The sequence below is a fragment of the Morone saxatilis genome, unplaced genomic scaffold, assembly GCF_004916995.1.
Source record: "Morone saxatilis isolate NCDOM2014 unplaced genomic scaffold, NCSU_SB_2.0 Contig7, whole genome shotgun sequence".
Lineage (NCBI taxonomy): Eukaryota > Metazoa > Chordata > Actinopteri > Moronidae > Morone > Morone saxatilis.
The window spans coordinates 9,899,641-9,913,558 of NW_023340246.1; the positions used below are offsets into that span (position 1 = coordinate 9,899,641).

Sequence of the window (13,918 nt, forward strand, 5' to 3'; positions counted from 1 at the left end):
TTGCTCGCAGTACTGTTTAAAGTATTATGACGTAATATTGCAATTGTGACTTGTGGTTGCTTTGCAGGATTATGCAAAACAGTTGTTTCTCTCAGTGATTTTCATGATCTTAAGTAAGAATAAGTCTGAATACACCTCACAGGCTTGTTTTTGTATTGCTGTGGCAGGTAAAACATCATGTTCCCTTCTTTTGTCCTCCTCCAGTGTTTAACTCTGTGTGGTATCTGCCTTCAGTGATGCTGGGTATAATCATGATACACTTTTCCATGACAGTGTTTACAAACAGCTTTATTCATCATGCTTCTGTTTGTTGTTACAACTGTAAAATCCAAAATAGCTCTTGATCTTGGATTTAAACTGGACAGATGATGCTTAGAGTTGAATCCCGACAGGTGTATGGATCCTATTCATTTCCACTTTCTCTGTGTTCCCTGTGTCTGCCAGCTTGTGAACAAAAGAAGTAAATGGGTTAATTCAGCCTGCACTTTCAGCATTATTTTCCTTGGTTAGTAAACACGCCTTGAATATGCCAAAAATCACCAAATCAAATGACTGCAGTTTGTTGCTAAGTCAATTTTTTTCCATCCAGTGTTTATGCTGTATATTTTTATTTCTAACAGTGTGGGTGTCTGTGTCTTTTTCTGCATGGCCTGCCAAGAATTGTGGTTCTTCCAACGTGTCGATGCTCCAGATATATAAAAAAAAAATGCATATGTTCAAAACAGAGGATATTATTTGGAGGCGTGCAGACAGACACAAGAGGATACGCAGCCAAGGAGAGAGAAGAGCCTGTTCTTTTAGTCCAGAGTGTGGTGTGATGGTGGGCGAGAATAGAAACACCACGTGGGTCACTGAGAGGTGAGCATGAGAGACTGAAGAGCACAGGAGGAGGCAAGAAGTGATAGAGTGTTGGATGAGTGAGGACAAATAAAAGGATGAGAAAAATACCAGAAAATGCCATAATTTGTGAGTGTTTAAGTGTTTTTATATGACGCGTCACTGAAGGCATCATTGTGTTTTTCTTGGCAGGCGTTTTTTGTCATCAGTGGAAATACGAGGGAGGAGGAACCGTTGTCAAAAATAGTCAGCACTTTAAGGCTAGATATGTGCATAAGTGTTTCTGTCTGTATGTGTCTGATAAAGCACATCTCTGCTGCGGTCATGCTTTGGCAGCTGTGTGTATACCATCATTAACTTTATTTTAAAGTAGCACTCATTAACGCCTCAGAAATTGGTGTGTGTGCGTGTGTGTATGCTCTACACTGAGATTTCATTTGGCTCGTTTAAACAACATCAACACTAATAGACAAAGTGTCAGCGATGTTATTGACAAGCAATCTATGATTCATTCTCAACCTCCTCAATCGTAAACCCGTTGCCACTCACTGATGAGGATGGCTGGCTTTCATGGTGTTTATTAAAGGTGTGTATTTCATCCTTTTGATTTTTTTGAATGTATTATTCACAGCCGAAAAAATACCGTTGAACCTTTAGAAGCACAGAAGTGTTATCTCTGGTGGAGGTTAAAGGGTAGCCTTGTTTGTTAGACTAAATTCATGACCTAAATTAGTGCTGGAAGTAGTGTTATGATGAGTAATCAGTGTGTAGCAAAGACAGATTGTGACTGGGGTCGCTAATTCTATACTGAGGAGATAATACCAATCATTAGCTCCGATTTTAGACATTTCCCTTTTTGCTAAAGAGCCAGACACTTGTTAAGGTCACTCACTCACTCAGTACTGTGCTGCCTGCCTCACTGTGCTTTTTTTCTAGGAAGAGATGTGTTTCCTCCATGAATTCAGGTTTTTAGATGTATAATTTTAGTTTAAATGTTGAATGTCATTTCGTTCCACTACTTCTGCTTTCACAATTTATGAATAAATATATAAATATTTTTTTCCACCCATGGCTGGATTAAACTGTTGGAGAGCTGTTGGGTAAAAATGAGAGCCTTCACTCATCCCTCTCTCTTGATGTGTATACTTTTTCTGTTTTAATACTACCTGGCCACACAGCTGTTTAATTTAATTAAACACATCGAAAGAATTAAGGTCTTATGTAAAACTAGATTTTGACACAGGGCCCAAGACATGGCCTCAAGATCGGGTAATAAATCAGAACACACCTTAAGGCCATTATCATAGATGCAGTGTAATTCCGAACACATATCTTTTTAAATTAATTTAGCACAAAGCAGTTGACACCCAGTAAGCTTGGGGCTTTTGGTGGCCCCAGGGCAGTTGCTCACTTTCCCCAGTTGGTAATCCATCCTTGCCTCCACACATTTTTACCATAGACTATTTATATTGTCCAATACTGCACAGATATTCTGTTTTATTTAATAATTGTAGTCCAGTTATCCAGAATGATTAAAGCAAAAGTAACAGTTTCTCCAGCAGCTCTCAGGTCTTTAAACAGCTTCCCTAACAGCTTGAGTAATTGTACCGTAATGTTTCTTCTTTTTAGTTCAAATTAATTTGAGAAAATATGTATCAAATTCAAAGGATCGGTACCGGTATCGGTATCAACATTTTTTTAACAATACCCAGTACCCAGCCCTACAAACCCAACCAAAGTCTGCCCTGTCTGTCCATTCTGTGCTACTGTAGAAACATGGCGGTTCAACATGGCGGCATCTGTAGATAATGGGCTCATTTTAAGGAAACAAAAACAACACAACACAGATAATCCTATATTCAGGTAAACACTGGATGCTTATGTACCTATGAATATTATATTCCATTTCTGTCAATAGATCCTAAATGTTACATGCTGATGTGATTGGCTGGTTAGTCAAAATTATTATTTTGCAAAAAATCCATTACAGAGAAAGGGAATAAATATTGAGCTCTACAGTATAGCGTCAAGGGTCTTGAAAATATTGAGATATTCTTTTTTATTGCCCAGCCCTATCACACAAATGTTCCTGTATTGAGCTGGGAATGAGCCATGGTCATAAATATGCACATGCACGCTGTGGGCCTGTTGGAGTTTCATGCTTATTCACCAACCTCTCTCACCTCTTAAATAGCCATAGTAGGCCACACACTGACCGTCAAATGACCACATGCTTGCTTTTAGCTGCACTCTTAAGTTCCTTAAGATCCACAGAGAAAGAGAAAGAGAGAGAGAGAGAGAGAGAGAGCGAGAGAGAGCAGAGAGAGAGAGAGAGAGACATTACCAACATCCTGACATGAACCTCTGCAGTGTAAGACTGAAAGAGAGAAAAAACGTCAAGGATCTAACTCTTCCCGTGGAAATGAATTCACTGAGGGCATTATTCAACAGTGTGCAATTGTAAAAGATGCAAGAGAAATTTCTGGGTGTAAAGAGTAACATTATGAAATGGTAAAATATAAAGCTTTGCTGGGGAAACACCCTGGAGTATAACATGACAAAATGTTAAGAGAATGACATTTAGCAGCGGGTTATTCAGGGCAGGGCAGCCAGGAAGGTTGTGAAATGCTCATAATGACATTTACAGTAACCTTTTCCTGTGACTTTTTTAAAAAAGGGTTAAAACCACAGAGACGGAAAGATGGGGCTATGTTAGGTCCTTCCCATTAATCAAACTGGGATTGCACTGGGCCACAGCCTGAGGGCAATTTCTCCTCTCACTCATTAAGAAGTGAGGAGGAGGAGGAGGACAGGACCACACACGTAAAACGGTCAGGGCTGCAGGGTGGACTGATGGGTACAATATTTGTCTTTTAATCAGTCAACCTGGAGCCAAAACTCTCTGATAGACCTGCTAGAGTGTCTTTGAGACAGATAGTAAATCCCTGCTATGTCTGACCTCCACAGGGGGAATAAAGTAACTCATTATCATTAATAAAATGGATTCAAACCACATTCTCTTGTTAAGAATGTTTTCATGGAAATTCACTTTGCATGAATGTTTTATCATTGCCAAATTGCTCATTATTATGTACAAATGTGTTTAGGAAACTGCTGCTATGCACATTAATTATGAAGAAAAAAGCGGTTAAATGAAGCTGATTTACGGGAATGGCGGCCGCTTAGTAAAACACTGATTATGAAAGACCTAAGAGCAAATGTGATCAGACATTTACCAAATGTTTGTGAATGAGACCCACTGCTGTCAAAGTAATGGGAAATGACTTATGCGGTCAAAATTTTTCATTTCATTCTCGTCCAAATTAGATTTCACCCTACAAATGTCATCCTCAACATATCTGAATCCTGTGATGGCTGATTCTTACTTCCAAAAAATATTCAAATATCTTCATCTTTTGTGCTCAGAGTAAACATAAAGGTAATGTTTGTAAGATGTGCAACTGAATGAATTAAAACCACTCAAACAACATTTTAAGAGGCTTTTGACGATGTGCTGCTGACATTTGGCAGTCACTGTCTCCTGACAGAGGCAGAGAGGACTGAGCAGTGCAGCTGAGGCAGACCACATATCCTGAGGCCATTTAGTCCCTAAACTCAGTGAAGCACAGTCAAATGTTGAAACACCTGTCCTCAGAATAGAACATTTATGGGCTACAGGACATGGTACAGTTGGGTTTTATCACCTAAAAGTGCCTTTTAGCCACTGACATTCAAGCCTTTAGCAACACACATTGCCATACACAGAACTTCAACGCTCGCTATGATAATAATATTGACTGGCTGTGGTTTTAAGAGCTTCAAACAAAAGAGGCAACTCCCTTAAAGATTATCCAGTGGAGCAGACCAACCATAGCAGTGGAAAGTACATTTACTGAGTAAAGTACAATTTTGAGGTATTACTTTTACTCCACTACATTTCAGAGGGACACTGACTAGTAGCTATAATTGTTGAATACATGTGGTGGAGTATTTATTCAATAGCCATAGTTAATAGTTATTTTTCAGAAACATGTTTAGCTAATTAAGTATGATGCACTGTTGCAGATTAAAAAGAGTATTAATAACCAGTTAATATTAGCTCCACTTCAAACAGAAACAACATGAAAGTACTGCTTAATGTGTATGAGTGCTTTTACTTTAAGTACATTTTGTTGCCAATACAACTTTTACTTGATCCAAATGTTGAATACGGGACTTTTATTTGTGATGTATTTGTATTTTTAAGATGTAATATAGGTAAAGAAATGGATACTTCTTCACCTACTGTCCCCAAAAAATTGAAATATATAAAGTCAATTCACACTTGATGACCAAAATATCACCTTGCTATGTACAAAAAAACATAGTTACAGTGCAGAAACTCGCCACATTACCTTTGATACCAATATATTTGATCCTAGTTTGTACATTTCTTCCAAGCTTTGACGCAATACTAAATCTAAGTTGAACAAACAGGTTTGATAAACTGGTGCACACAAAGGATCCTGTTTAAACAGAGGTGTTTATTTGCATGTCAGTTAGTCCACCTGTTGTACTTGAAGCTGGGTGAGGCAAACCAGTCTTTACATGCAAGTTGTTTCCAGTGGAAATATTTTTAGTGTTGTTCAGAACTAGAAGCATGTTAAAAAGCTGGTTAATTGTTACTAGATGTCCCTATAGAGCAGGGAATCCCCATTTACATTGGACTTTTTCTTTTGTCAAAAGTGCAAGAAAAATTGAGATTCCACAAACGAAACTGATCAACACACACACAAACACACAAGCAGGTTTGATACTTTATCTGTTAAAAAATCTGTTACATTTCCTAAAACTAAAGTTAAAGTTTCTCTTGAGGTAAAACGTGTACCCATCTTAGACATGTTACATCTTTTTGGCATGGTAGACCTTCATAAGGTATAGGCTGACTCTTACCCAAGGTAAGAATCTTACATTCATCTTACCTAATGAAGGTCAACTGACTAAAATGCTGTAACCATATAAAATAAGTGACTGACAGTGTCTGGCACTTCTAGCTCCTTCTCATTTTAAAGAGTGTTTGGTACCACACTGCTGTCATTAAAGGATAAGACTGTACATTGCTGTTATTGTCAATAAATCTCACGAAAAGACCAAAACAAACAGTGTGTTAGTCTGTCCCCAACCTTGCCTGTGGCTCTCAGCAGCAAGCCCATTAATTTTTACTAAAGTTGTAAATCTGTAAAAAATGCTAAGTAATTTCCCAAAACAGCTGGGCACTCTAGTTTTTTGCAAACATTATTCATACAAGAGTAAATAGTGTGTTTGTCCGGGATTAATTTCAGCTGCAGGTTTCGTGCTCTAGTGAATATTTACAGCAGCAGGATAATATGGTGTGTGTGGGACTGAGTCAAAATAAACTACACGTTCATCATAATAAAGTAACATGTCACCCAGTGCAGTGATACAGCTCAGTGGTGTGTTTTAAATAGCTTTGTTCAACAATAGAGGTTGGTTATGTCAAGTTTTGGCTGAATGGGAAATATTTATAAGTTGGATGAATTCATTGTTGTTTTTGGTTTTCATGGGAAACAGAATATCACCAGACTTATCCTTTGAAGGTCCAGTGTTTAGTATTTGGTAGCATCTAGCAGTGAATGCAGATTGCAAATAACTGATCACAACTCATAGGAATAAGAACGGGCCATAAAGTGTTTAGGAGAAACTATGGTGGCCAAAAATCTTGTGAAAAATGTGATAGATGTGTTTGGTTTGTCCATTAAGAGCTACTGTAGAAACATGGCAGTTCAACATGGCAGACTCCATGGAAGGCGACCCGTGGTGTCTGTAGATAAAAACGGTTCATTCTAAGGTCGCGAAAACACAACAAATCTTATTTTCAGATGATTATATACTAATGAAAACATACCTATGAATATTATATTCCCTTTCTGACAATATATCCTTTTTAATGTTACTGGACCTTTAAGACTTTGTGGTGCATGAACTTTGAAATTTTTTCACTGATACAATACTGGTGAACGACTAGGATGCTGCATACAGGTTTTTAGGGCCCAGACCCCAGCCTAAAGTATCACTGTCCAAGCACCAGTCCTTCTCTCTTCATGTTTCCTGACCTATTACAGGTTTAATCAGTCTTGCACAAAGACAATGCTTTGAGGGCATTGATAAGCACCTCCAGCTGGCCATGTAATTCAAATTGCAAATGCGTTGTAGCAGTTAATCAGTTTTAAATGTCAGTATGTACAGTAGGTGCTGGTTCAAACATAAAAATACTGCATGTGATGTATGCACACATTTTTACAACAGATGTTTAGAGAAAACCACTGTTACCAATGGTTTAACAGCATGTAACCCATTTACCACTGCCTCATTTACATGACCAGCTGTGCAGTCTGTGTTGTTAAGTGAAGCTCCCATCATAAAGAATGGTGGAAGTGGAAAATAAGGCATTCAAGTCTACTGGGAGTCCAGGCCAGTGTCTAGATTAGAAGAAGATCCTCTTAGAAGCATTACACCGACAGGATATTCTGCCTTGTTCCCTCCTCCCTAGAACATCTCCTCTGAGACCACTGATTCAGCTGGCAGCAGGCAAGCTGCGATCCTCTTTGTCCAGATTCACACACACACACACACACACACATGCTGAAGACAAATCCCAGTGTGAATTGAACACATCCATGCCACTGCACAAAGGAATGATAGCTAGTCTTCAGTGAGTCAGTGTGTGAGGGAGAGAGAGCAATTTGGTTGTCATATGTTTGTCTTACATGAGTAGCTATCAAGGCTAACAACGGGCAAGTGTACACGGTCACACATACAAATGCAAGCAGGCACAAGACCTCAGTGGATATACAGTATGACAGTGGCTGGAGTTTCCCTAGTAACAGCATTTACTTTCACACTGTCGCTGATGGATACAAAGATGCAGACCTTCATGAATATACATGTACACAGCATACAGCTGACATATATAAATATATACACAACTTGACACCCACAGCTTCAGTAGTTAGGTCTCACACTTTCACACACACACAATATTGTATTTATACACACATACAATGTCATGTCAGATGGCAGAAGCTTCTCCTCAGGCTAACAATGTGGTGTGCATTATCTGCCTGGAGAACACACACACACACACACACACACACACACTAGTAAATCTTTCTCCGAGGCCTATTAGTCACAGACCACAAACACACATACAGTGGCTGCCCCAGTACCCTGATTCTTCAAACTCACAGGGGATGTCTGACGCACTCACACACACATGCACACGCACAATCACCCACCTGGGGCAACCTCAATTTAACATAGAGCCTTGAATAGTCTCGTTAGCAGGTAAAACAGAAGAAAGTAGCGGGATAAAACAATATGTAGATTTTGATCTAAATCCTGATGTTGGTTAGCAAGAATTACATGTTTGGGTAATTACATGCCTTTAAAACAAACTATTTCATACCTGAAACATTTGTATGAAACATTCATTTTGCCAATTTTTCAAATAAAAGCTGGTATTTATACAGAATTTGATGTCAATGTGGTTTTGCTGAGCAGGCAGAAAAAGAATGGAAATGTTATTTTTGGCTTTGGTGAAACAATGAGAAACAAAGGTGAGGAAAACTAAAGCAATACAGGGCAAGACTGGAGAAGCGCCAGACAATAGAAGCTAAAGAAAGTTAGAGGAAATGGAGTTAACAAGAGAAGAAATGTGTCAATATATTCTCAGCAAAGCCAATGCAATAAAGAAGTTGGGTCAATAACTGGAGAAAATCTTCTCAAGGCACATTTATAAAGATTCATGGGCTTATTTGTCTGTATTTTGACATGAAACCCACACAAGCACACTCACACACATACAGAATGGAGAGAAGTGATTGAACTTACACACCTACACCAAACAAAATCAGTCCCATCAGAGACAAACACACACATAGAACACTGTATGTATGCTGTTTTTCCTTATATCTTTCTCTTCCTCTCTCTCTCTCTCTCTCTCCTCTCTCTCTCACACAGCACACACCACACACAGACAGACACACACGCATATCAACTCTTTGTCTCCCATTCCTCTCCAGTTGGATTCAGCCAAAGCAACTGCAGCTTTGCTTTTTATGACCACATTGAGGCAAAAATCACAAGTACCTAGAGTTGAGGATTCAACCAGACAAGCTCTATAATGGCAACGATATATCCTGAGAACCTCTTCAGCTTATGAATACAATCTTAAATGAATCATATGTGTAGCAGGCAGCCAGGCAGAACAAAGACACACATTGCAGCAGAACCTTTCCATAAATCTACTCTCTAGTCCTTTCAGACTCAATTAAGCAAATGTATGGAGACAAACGAAGGTAGACTGGCGTATTTGGACTGCTGAGGTGATTGATCCCACCTCTACTACTACACATCACAAGTGAATGGGAAGGCACTGTCTTAGTCTCATAGCAGAGGAGTAAAAACATCAATCCAGAGATAAACTCATACAATAGACTCATACAACACAGGTGCCATAACAACACAGTGTGTTTCCTGGTGATAAGCAGGAAACGGAGGACATCTTGTTCACAATGTAGATGTAAAATATGATTTGAAAAACCACATTAAGTTTAGTAATGCTACTGTGAAGAAGAAAAAAACAACACATAACCCGGGAGCTCAACATGCCTGTGAACGTGTGAATACCGGAAGGATAAACCCACACATGGTAAAACAGCCCGTGGCCAAATACTGCATGTTCCCATTGACTCCATACAGCTGCCTATACTGTAGCTCCCAGATCCCATATGGATTTTTTCATAAAGCCTTTATGGGTTTGATGCAGATGACCATTTTACTGCTTCCAAATACTGTACAGATATATGAAGCCTATTTGGCTTGAGGCAGGTCAGAAGGCACTAGAACATCAATATTTCATATATCCCTCTCTGTGTGTATGTGTGAGAGTGTGTGAGAGAGAGAGTGAGTGAGAGATCATGTGTTTGTGTGACCAAACAACACCTGCTGGACCAAGTGATTATTTTCATATTCCAACCTCCATTTATTTGAACCAAAAAAAGAGATCAGGGTTAAATCCACTAAACTTAAATACAAAAATAAGGGACTCAAATTGAAATCAATATATGAATACAATTTACACATACATCCAGTGCTGTGGAGCAGGATGACAGCATTGTGAAAATGACAATACTCTTGTTATGGCAAAAGGGGAGCTTGAACAAGCTAAAATGCTTTGTTTAGGCAACTGCGTAGCCATCTGGGGCTGTCAGAGGTCTATGAATTAGTGGCTTGATCTGTGTTATGGTCAGTCCCGGTCTTAAAGCTAACAGTAAAAAAATAGAAGGGTGACTTTTTCGAGAGCCATCCCAAATCCTATCTTTCACCCCCCCCGCCCCCCATCTCTCCATCTCCCGGTCTCACCGTCTGGTCTGCCGCAGCAGGCGCCCTACGCCGAGAAGGGGCCAATTCCATTATCCCGAGAAATTAAACAGAAAACCAAACCGAGCCGTGTGCGCTATGTGCGGTTTGTAAAGGTGATTTTGCTGTTCGGGGCAATGGGTTTAGTAGAAGTCGTGTGTCCCACTCCGCACGAATTCTAATCTGAAGGGGCGTTGTCTGTTTATATGGCCGCTCTCTCAGTTTTCAACACTCATCTGCAATTTGATGGAAATTCCACAGAGCGCCTGTGGTCCAGACGCATCCCGGTGTCCATCCGTGACAGGCAGACAGTCCAAAACCAACAGGTCCTTGCATTTGTGTGCGTCCGTGTGCTTTGTGTGCGTGTGTGCGAGAACGTTTGTGTGTGCGCAAAACAGTGCGTCCGTGCGCTTTTGGCGAGAAGAGGCAGCGGAGGGAGGGTGGAGAAAGGAGGGTGGGGGGTGGTGGAGGAGAGGATATCAAACGGAATCCCTAATCACTCCTTGCCCCCGTTAACCAAAGACAGCTCTTTGAGAATTCCACTGGCGTCCACTCGCCTCCTCTCTCGGATCATGTCCTCCAGGCTGCGAAAGACCAGAGTGTGCACCCCGCTGCCGGATAGATGCACTTTAAGGAAATACTGCTGCTCCGCTGAGTGCGCCTCTCCCCCGGCTTTGAACTCCCGTTTCCCAAAGCGGCACCAGGCTGCGAAACTTTCCGAGTTGGTCCAGCATATCTCGTCGCTGCTCAGGCCCAGGTGTCCCACTGCGTTCTGCATCACTAGGTCAGGGGGAAGCGGTCGGTACCGGTACCGATTGTTGACTATCCTCCCGTGGCGGCCGTTGCTGATCTCAAGCAGGCTGTCCTTGCGGATCTCGCCCTTGTGCAGGTGAATGACCTGGTCATCCTGCTCGTAGATGGCCCAGTGGGGGGCTTGCGCGGTGGCCACCAGCTCTAGCAGGTCCCCTGGTTTGCACATAGTCAGCAAAGTTTTGGCCGAGTACACATTCAAGTCCTCGTTCTCCCGCAGCTTGGAGAAGATGCATTCCTGGGAGCAGAAGGCAGAGTACTCCACCTCACTGACAGAGAAGGGTCCCTCCTCGGCCGGGCTATGGTCCTTGGTGAAGCCGCAGTCGGACGGAGTGCGGTCGTCCACCTCCTCCTCTTCGTCAGAGAAGAAGTAGGCGACGCCGACCCGAAGCTCGTCCTTCTCCAGCCCGGACGGATCCCCCGTGGGCAGTTCGCTGTAGTTGAGGTGGGTGATCCGATCCAGTTGATTTCCCATCAATGACCTGGCAAGGCAGAGGCATGGACTGCGGTGTCTGAGAGCGAAAGTGCGAGAGGGTGAGAGAGATGGAGAGAGAGATAGAGAGGGGGGTGTCAGTAGCGTAAAATACAAACACCTTTCATAGAACAAGGCACATTATGCACAAACGCTTGGCTGCATTTAAATCCCTTTGCTCTACAGATAGAGAGGAGGCTACGAAAGCACTCAACACTTCTGAGCAGTCACCTGTGCAGAGGGGCAGGAGCTATCTCGTGTTATAGAGCCGAAAGAGTACACAATCAATGATCCACTGCCCCTTGCTCCCTTCACACCCATTAGCCAATCATTAATTCCAGTGGAATGTAAAAGAGCCCGCGGTTCTCATGCAGAAGAAACGAGGAAAGGAAAAAAAGAGAGAGAAAAATAGTGTGAGTCTTGCCGCTGTTAAAGAGCGAGGAAAGAGAAAGCACTGTGAATAAAGGCAGGTCCTGTGTCTTTACGCACATGAAAAGAATGAAAAGAAACTGGAGAAAAAGAGGATACCTGTGCGCTCCCCGGGCAAATGGTTAAATATCCTTATGGTCCATTAGTACAGAGGGCTGCACGGTCCCCTGCTCCCCTTCTCTCTCTTCTTCTTTCCTCTCTCTTCTCACACTTGGCTGTCACTCTTCGCACCGCGCACCGGGCGCTCCGGCTGTCGTGCGTGCTAGTACTTCACTTCTTCCAGCGCCAGCTCCATTTAAGTACTAAGGAGAGCTCCGCCTTAGCCGGCCCGCCCCGCCTTCAGTGAGTCTTAGTGGAGCACAGTCACGCGTCCATTACCGCCGAGCCAATAGGTACCGTGAAGGAATATGCCAGTCAATGAGAGGATCCAATCAGGTGCGCGGAGGGCGGCTGGCGGCGATAGGCGGCTGTTACCGTGGCATGGTTTTTGTTGTCAGAGAGCTGTGGAATTCTCTACATGATCAGCGGAGTCTGTGTACGCAAGTTTAAGGCAACAGTCAGAAGCGATAACAAGCTGCATATCTCACGACGAGTGTATGAGAGAAGCTGGAGTTTCCATTGCGCTCTGATGTGCTATAAACAGTTCTACTATCTTAAATACTCCAAAAATTGCACCCTTATCGCATGCGCACTGTTGCTGTGGGACATGACAAATGTGTTCCCACCTTTCTGAATACAAGAGTGGCCTCTGTCCTTCTGTTCCCATGTGAAACTTGTAAATTATCCGCACATGGTTCAATGGCTTCACTACATCTACATGTTCTCCCATGTCTGTCAGTTTGTGTGTGTGTGTGTGTGTGTGTGCCTAGTGGAGACTATAAAGGGAGGGGCTGCAGGCAGGTGTGTGTTCCTGTTCAAGGTAGAAACAAAACAAAGGAGTCTACAGGGAGATTAATATACACTCAATAATATTTTACTTTGCATTGATGTTGTGTCTAGGAACAAAATATGACTGAAATGAAATGCAAATCAAATTTCAGCCTGTGACTCACTTTTGCATGCATAATATATTGTATACCTGCTTATTGTGCTCGCAAGATGAACGTGAGTACACTATGTCATCCACAGTCTGCACTCGCACCTCTCTTTTCATCACCACTGCCCAGAGCAGATAGCCATCTTACCATTTATATCAGAACCTCTCTCTGTGGAGTGAATGTTTTCTCTGTCTTCCTCCACATCGGAATCTGTTCATTTTTATTTCTTTTTTTTTCCTGGCAGCATCCAGAGAGCTCCTCAGAGTATCTCTCCCAGATGGTTGGAGATTGTAGCTCTCCAGTTGCTGACAAAAAACGGTCCCTGTTCTTTGTTTCCCCCGGTTGACAGGCAGAGCGGATGGTGGCTTTTTCAGTATGTGAGATATGATTGTGTAGATTTACACACACACACACACACACACACAAAGGACAAACACAAACAGTCATCCATGCAGCCATAAGTATGTCCCTCTATGTATTTGCACTTCCTTGTAAGAGCAGGAGTGTATGTTTGTATCTGATTGATCGCCTCTAATGTACAGCGGTATGATTTGTTTATGATGTAGTACTTACCTCTGTGTGGGTGTGTGGCCACTTATTTAAAGTCAAAACAGGAAGAGAAAAATATATATAAGATGGATTTTTTTTCACTCTATGGCCAATACACTGGTCTACACACATACACATACAAAGGTGTCATGAGACTGTCAGCAATGGCTTTGGCTACAGCTCCTAGGGGCATGTGGTCCTGCCACCTATAATCTACAATGAGCAGAAATGAGTTTCCTTTGTAGGCACCGCCTTGCCTGGACACACACATATACTGAATTTGCACTCTCTCTCTTTCTTTCTCTGTCTCTTTCCCTCTCTCTCTCTTTCTTTTTTACACACACACACACCTAATCATATATGC

General features: G+C 41.9%; 1 protein-coding gene across 1 annotated transcript; it reads right to left on the reverse strand.

Moving 5' to 3' along the window:
• Positions 1-9,884: 9,884 nt before the first annotated feature.
• lratd1 (LRAT domain containing 1) lies at positions 9,885-12,227 on the reverse strand. Its single transcript, XM_035678911.1, has 2 exons — positions 12,068-12,227; positions 9,885-11,579 (listed from the first exon to the last, which is right to left on the reverse strand). The coding sequence occupies exon 2, from the start codon at positions 11,540-11,542 to the stop codon at positions 10,754-10,756; it is 789 nt and encodes a 262-aa protein (XP_035534804.1). The 5' UTR covers positions 11,543-11,579; positions 12,068-12,227; the 3' UTR covers positions 9,885-10,753.
• Positions 12,228-13,918: the final 1,691 nt, after the last annotated feature.

Coding starts and splice junctions, on each gene's coding strand:
- lratd1 (XM_035678911.1), bottom strand. CDS start 11,542: ATGGGAAATCAACTGGATCGGATCACCCACCTCAACTACAGCGAACTG.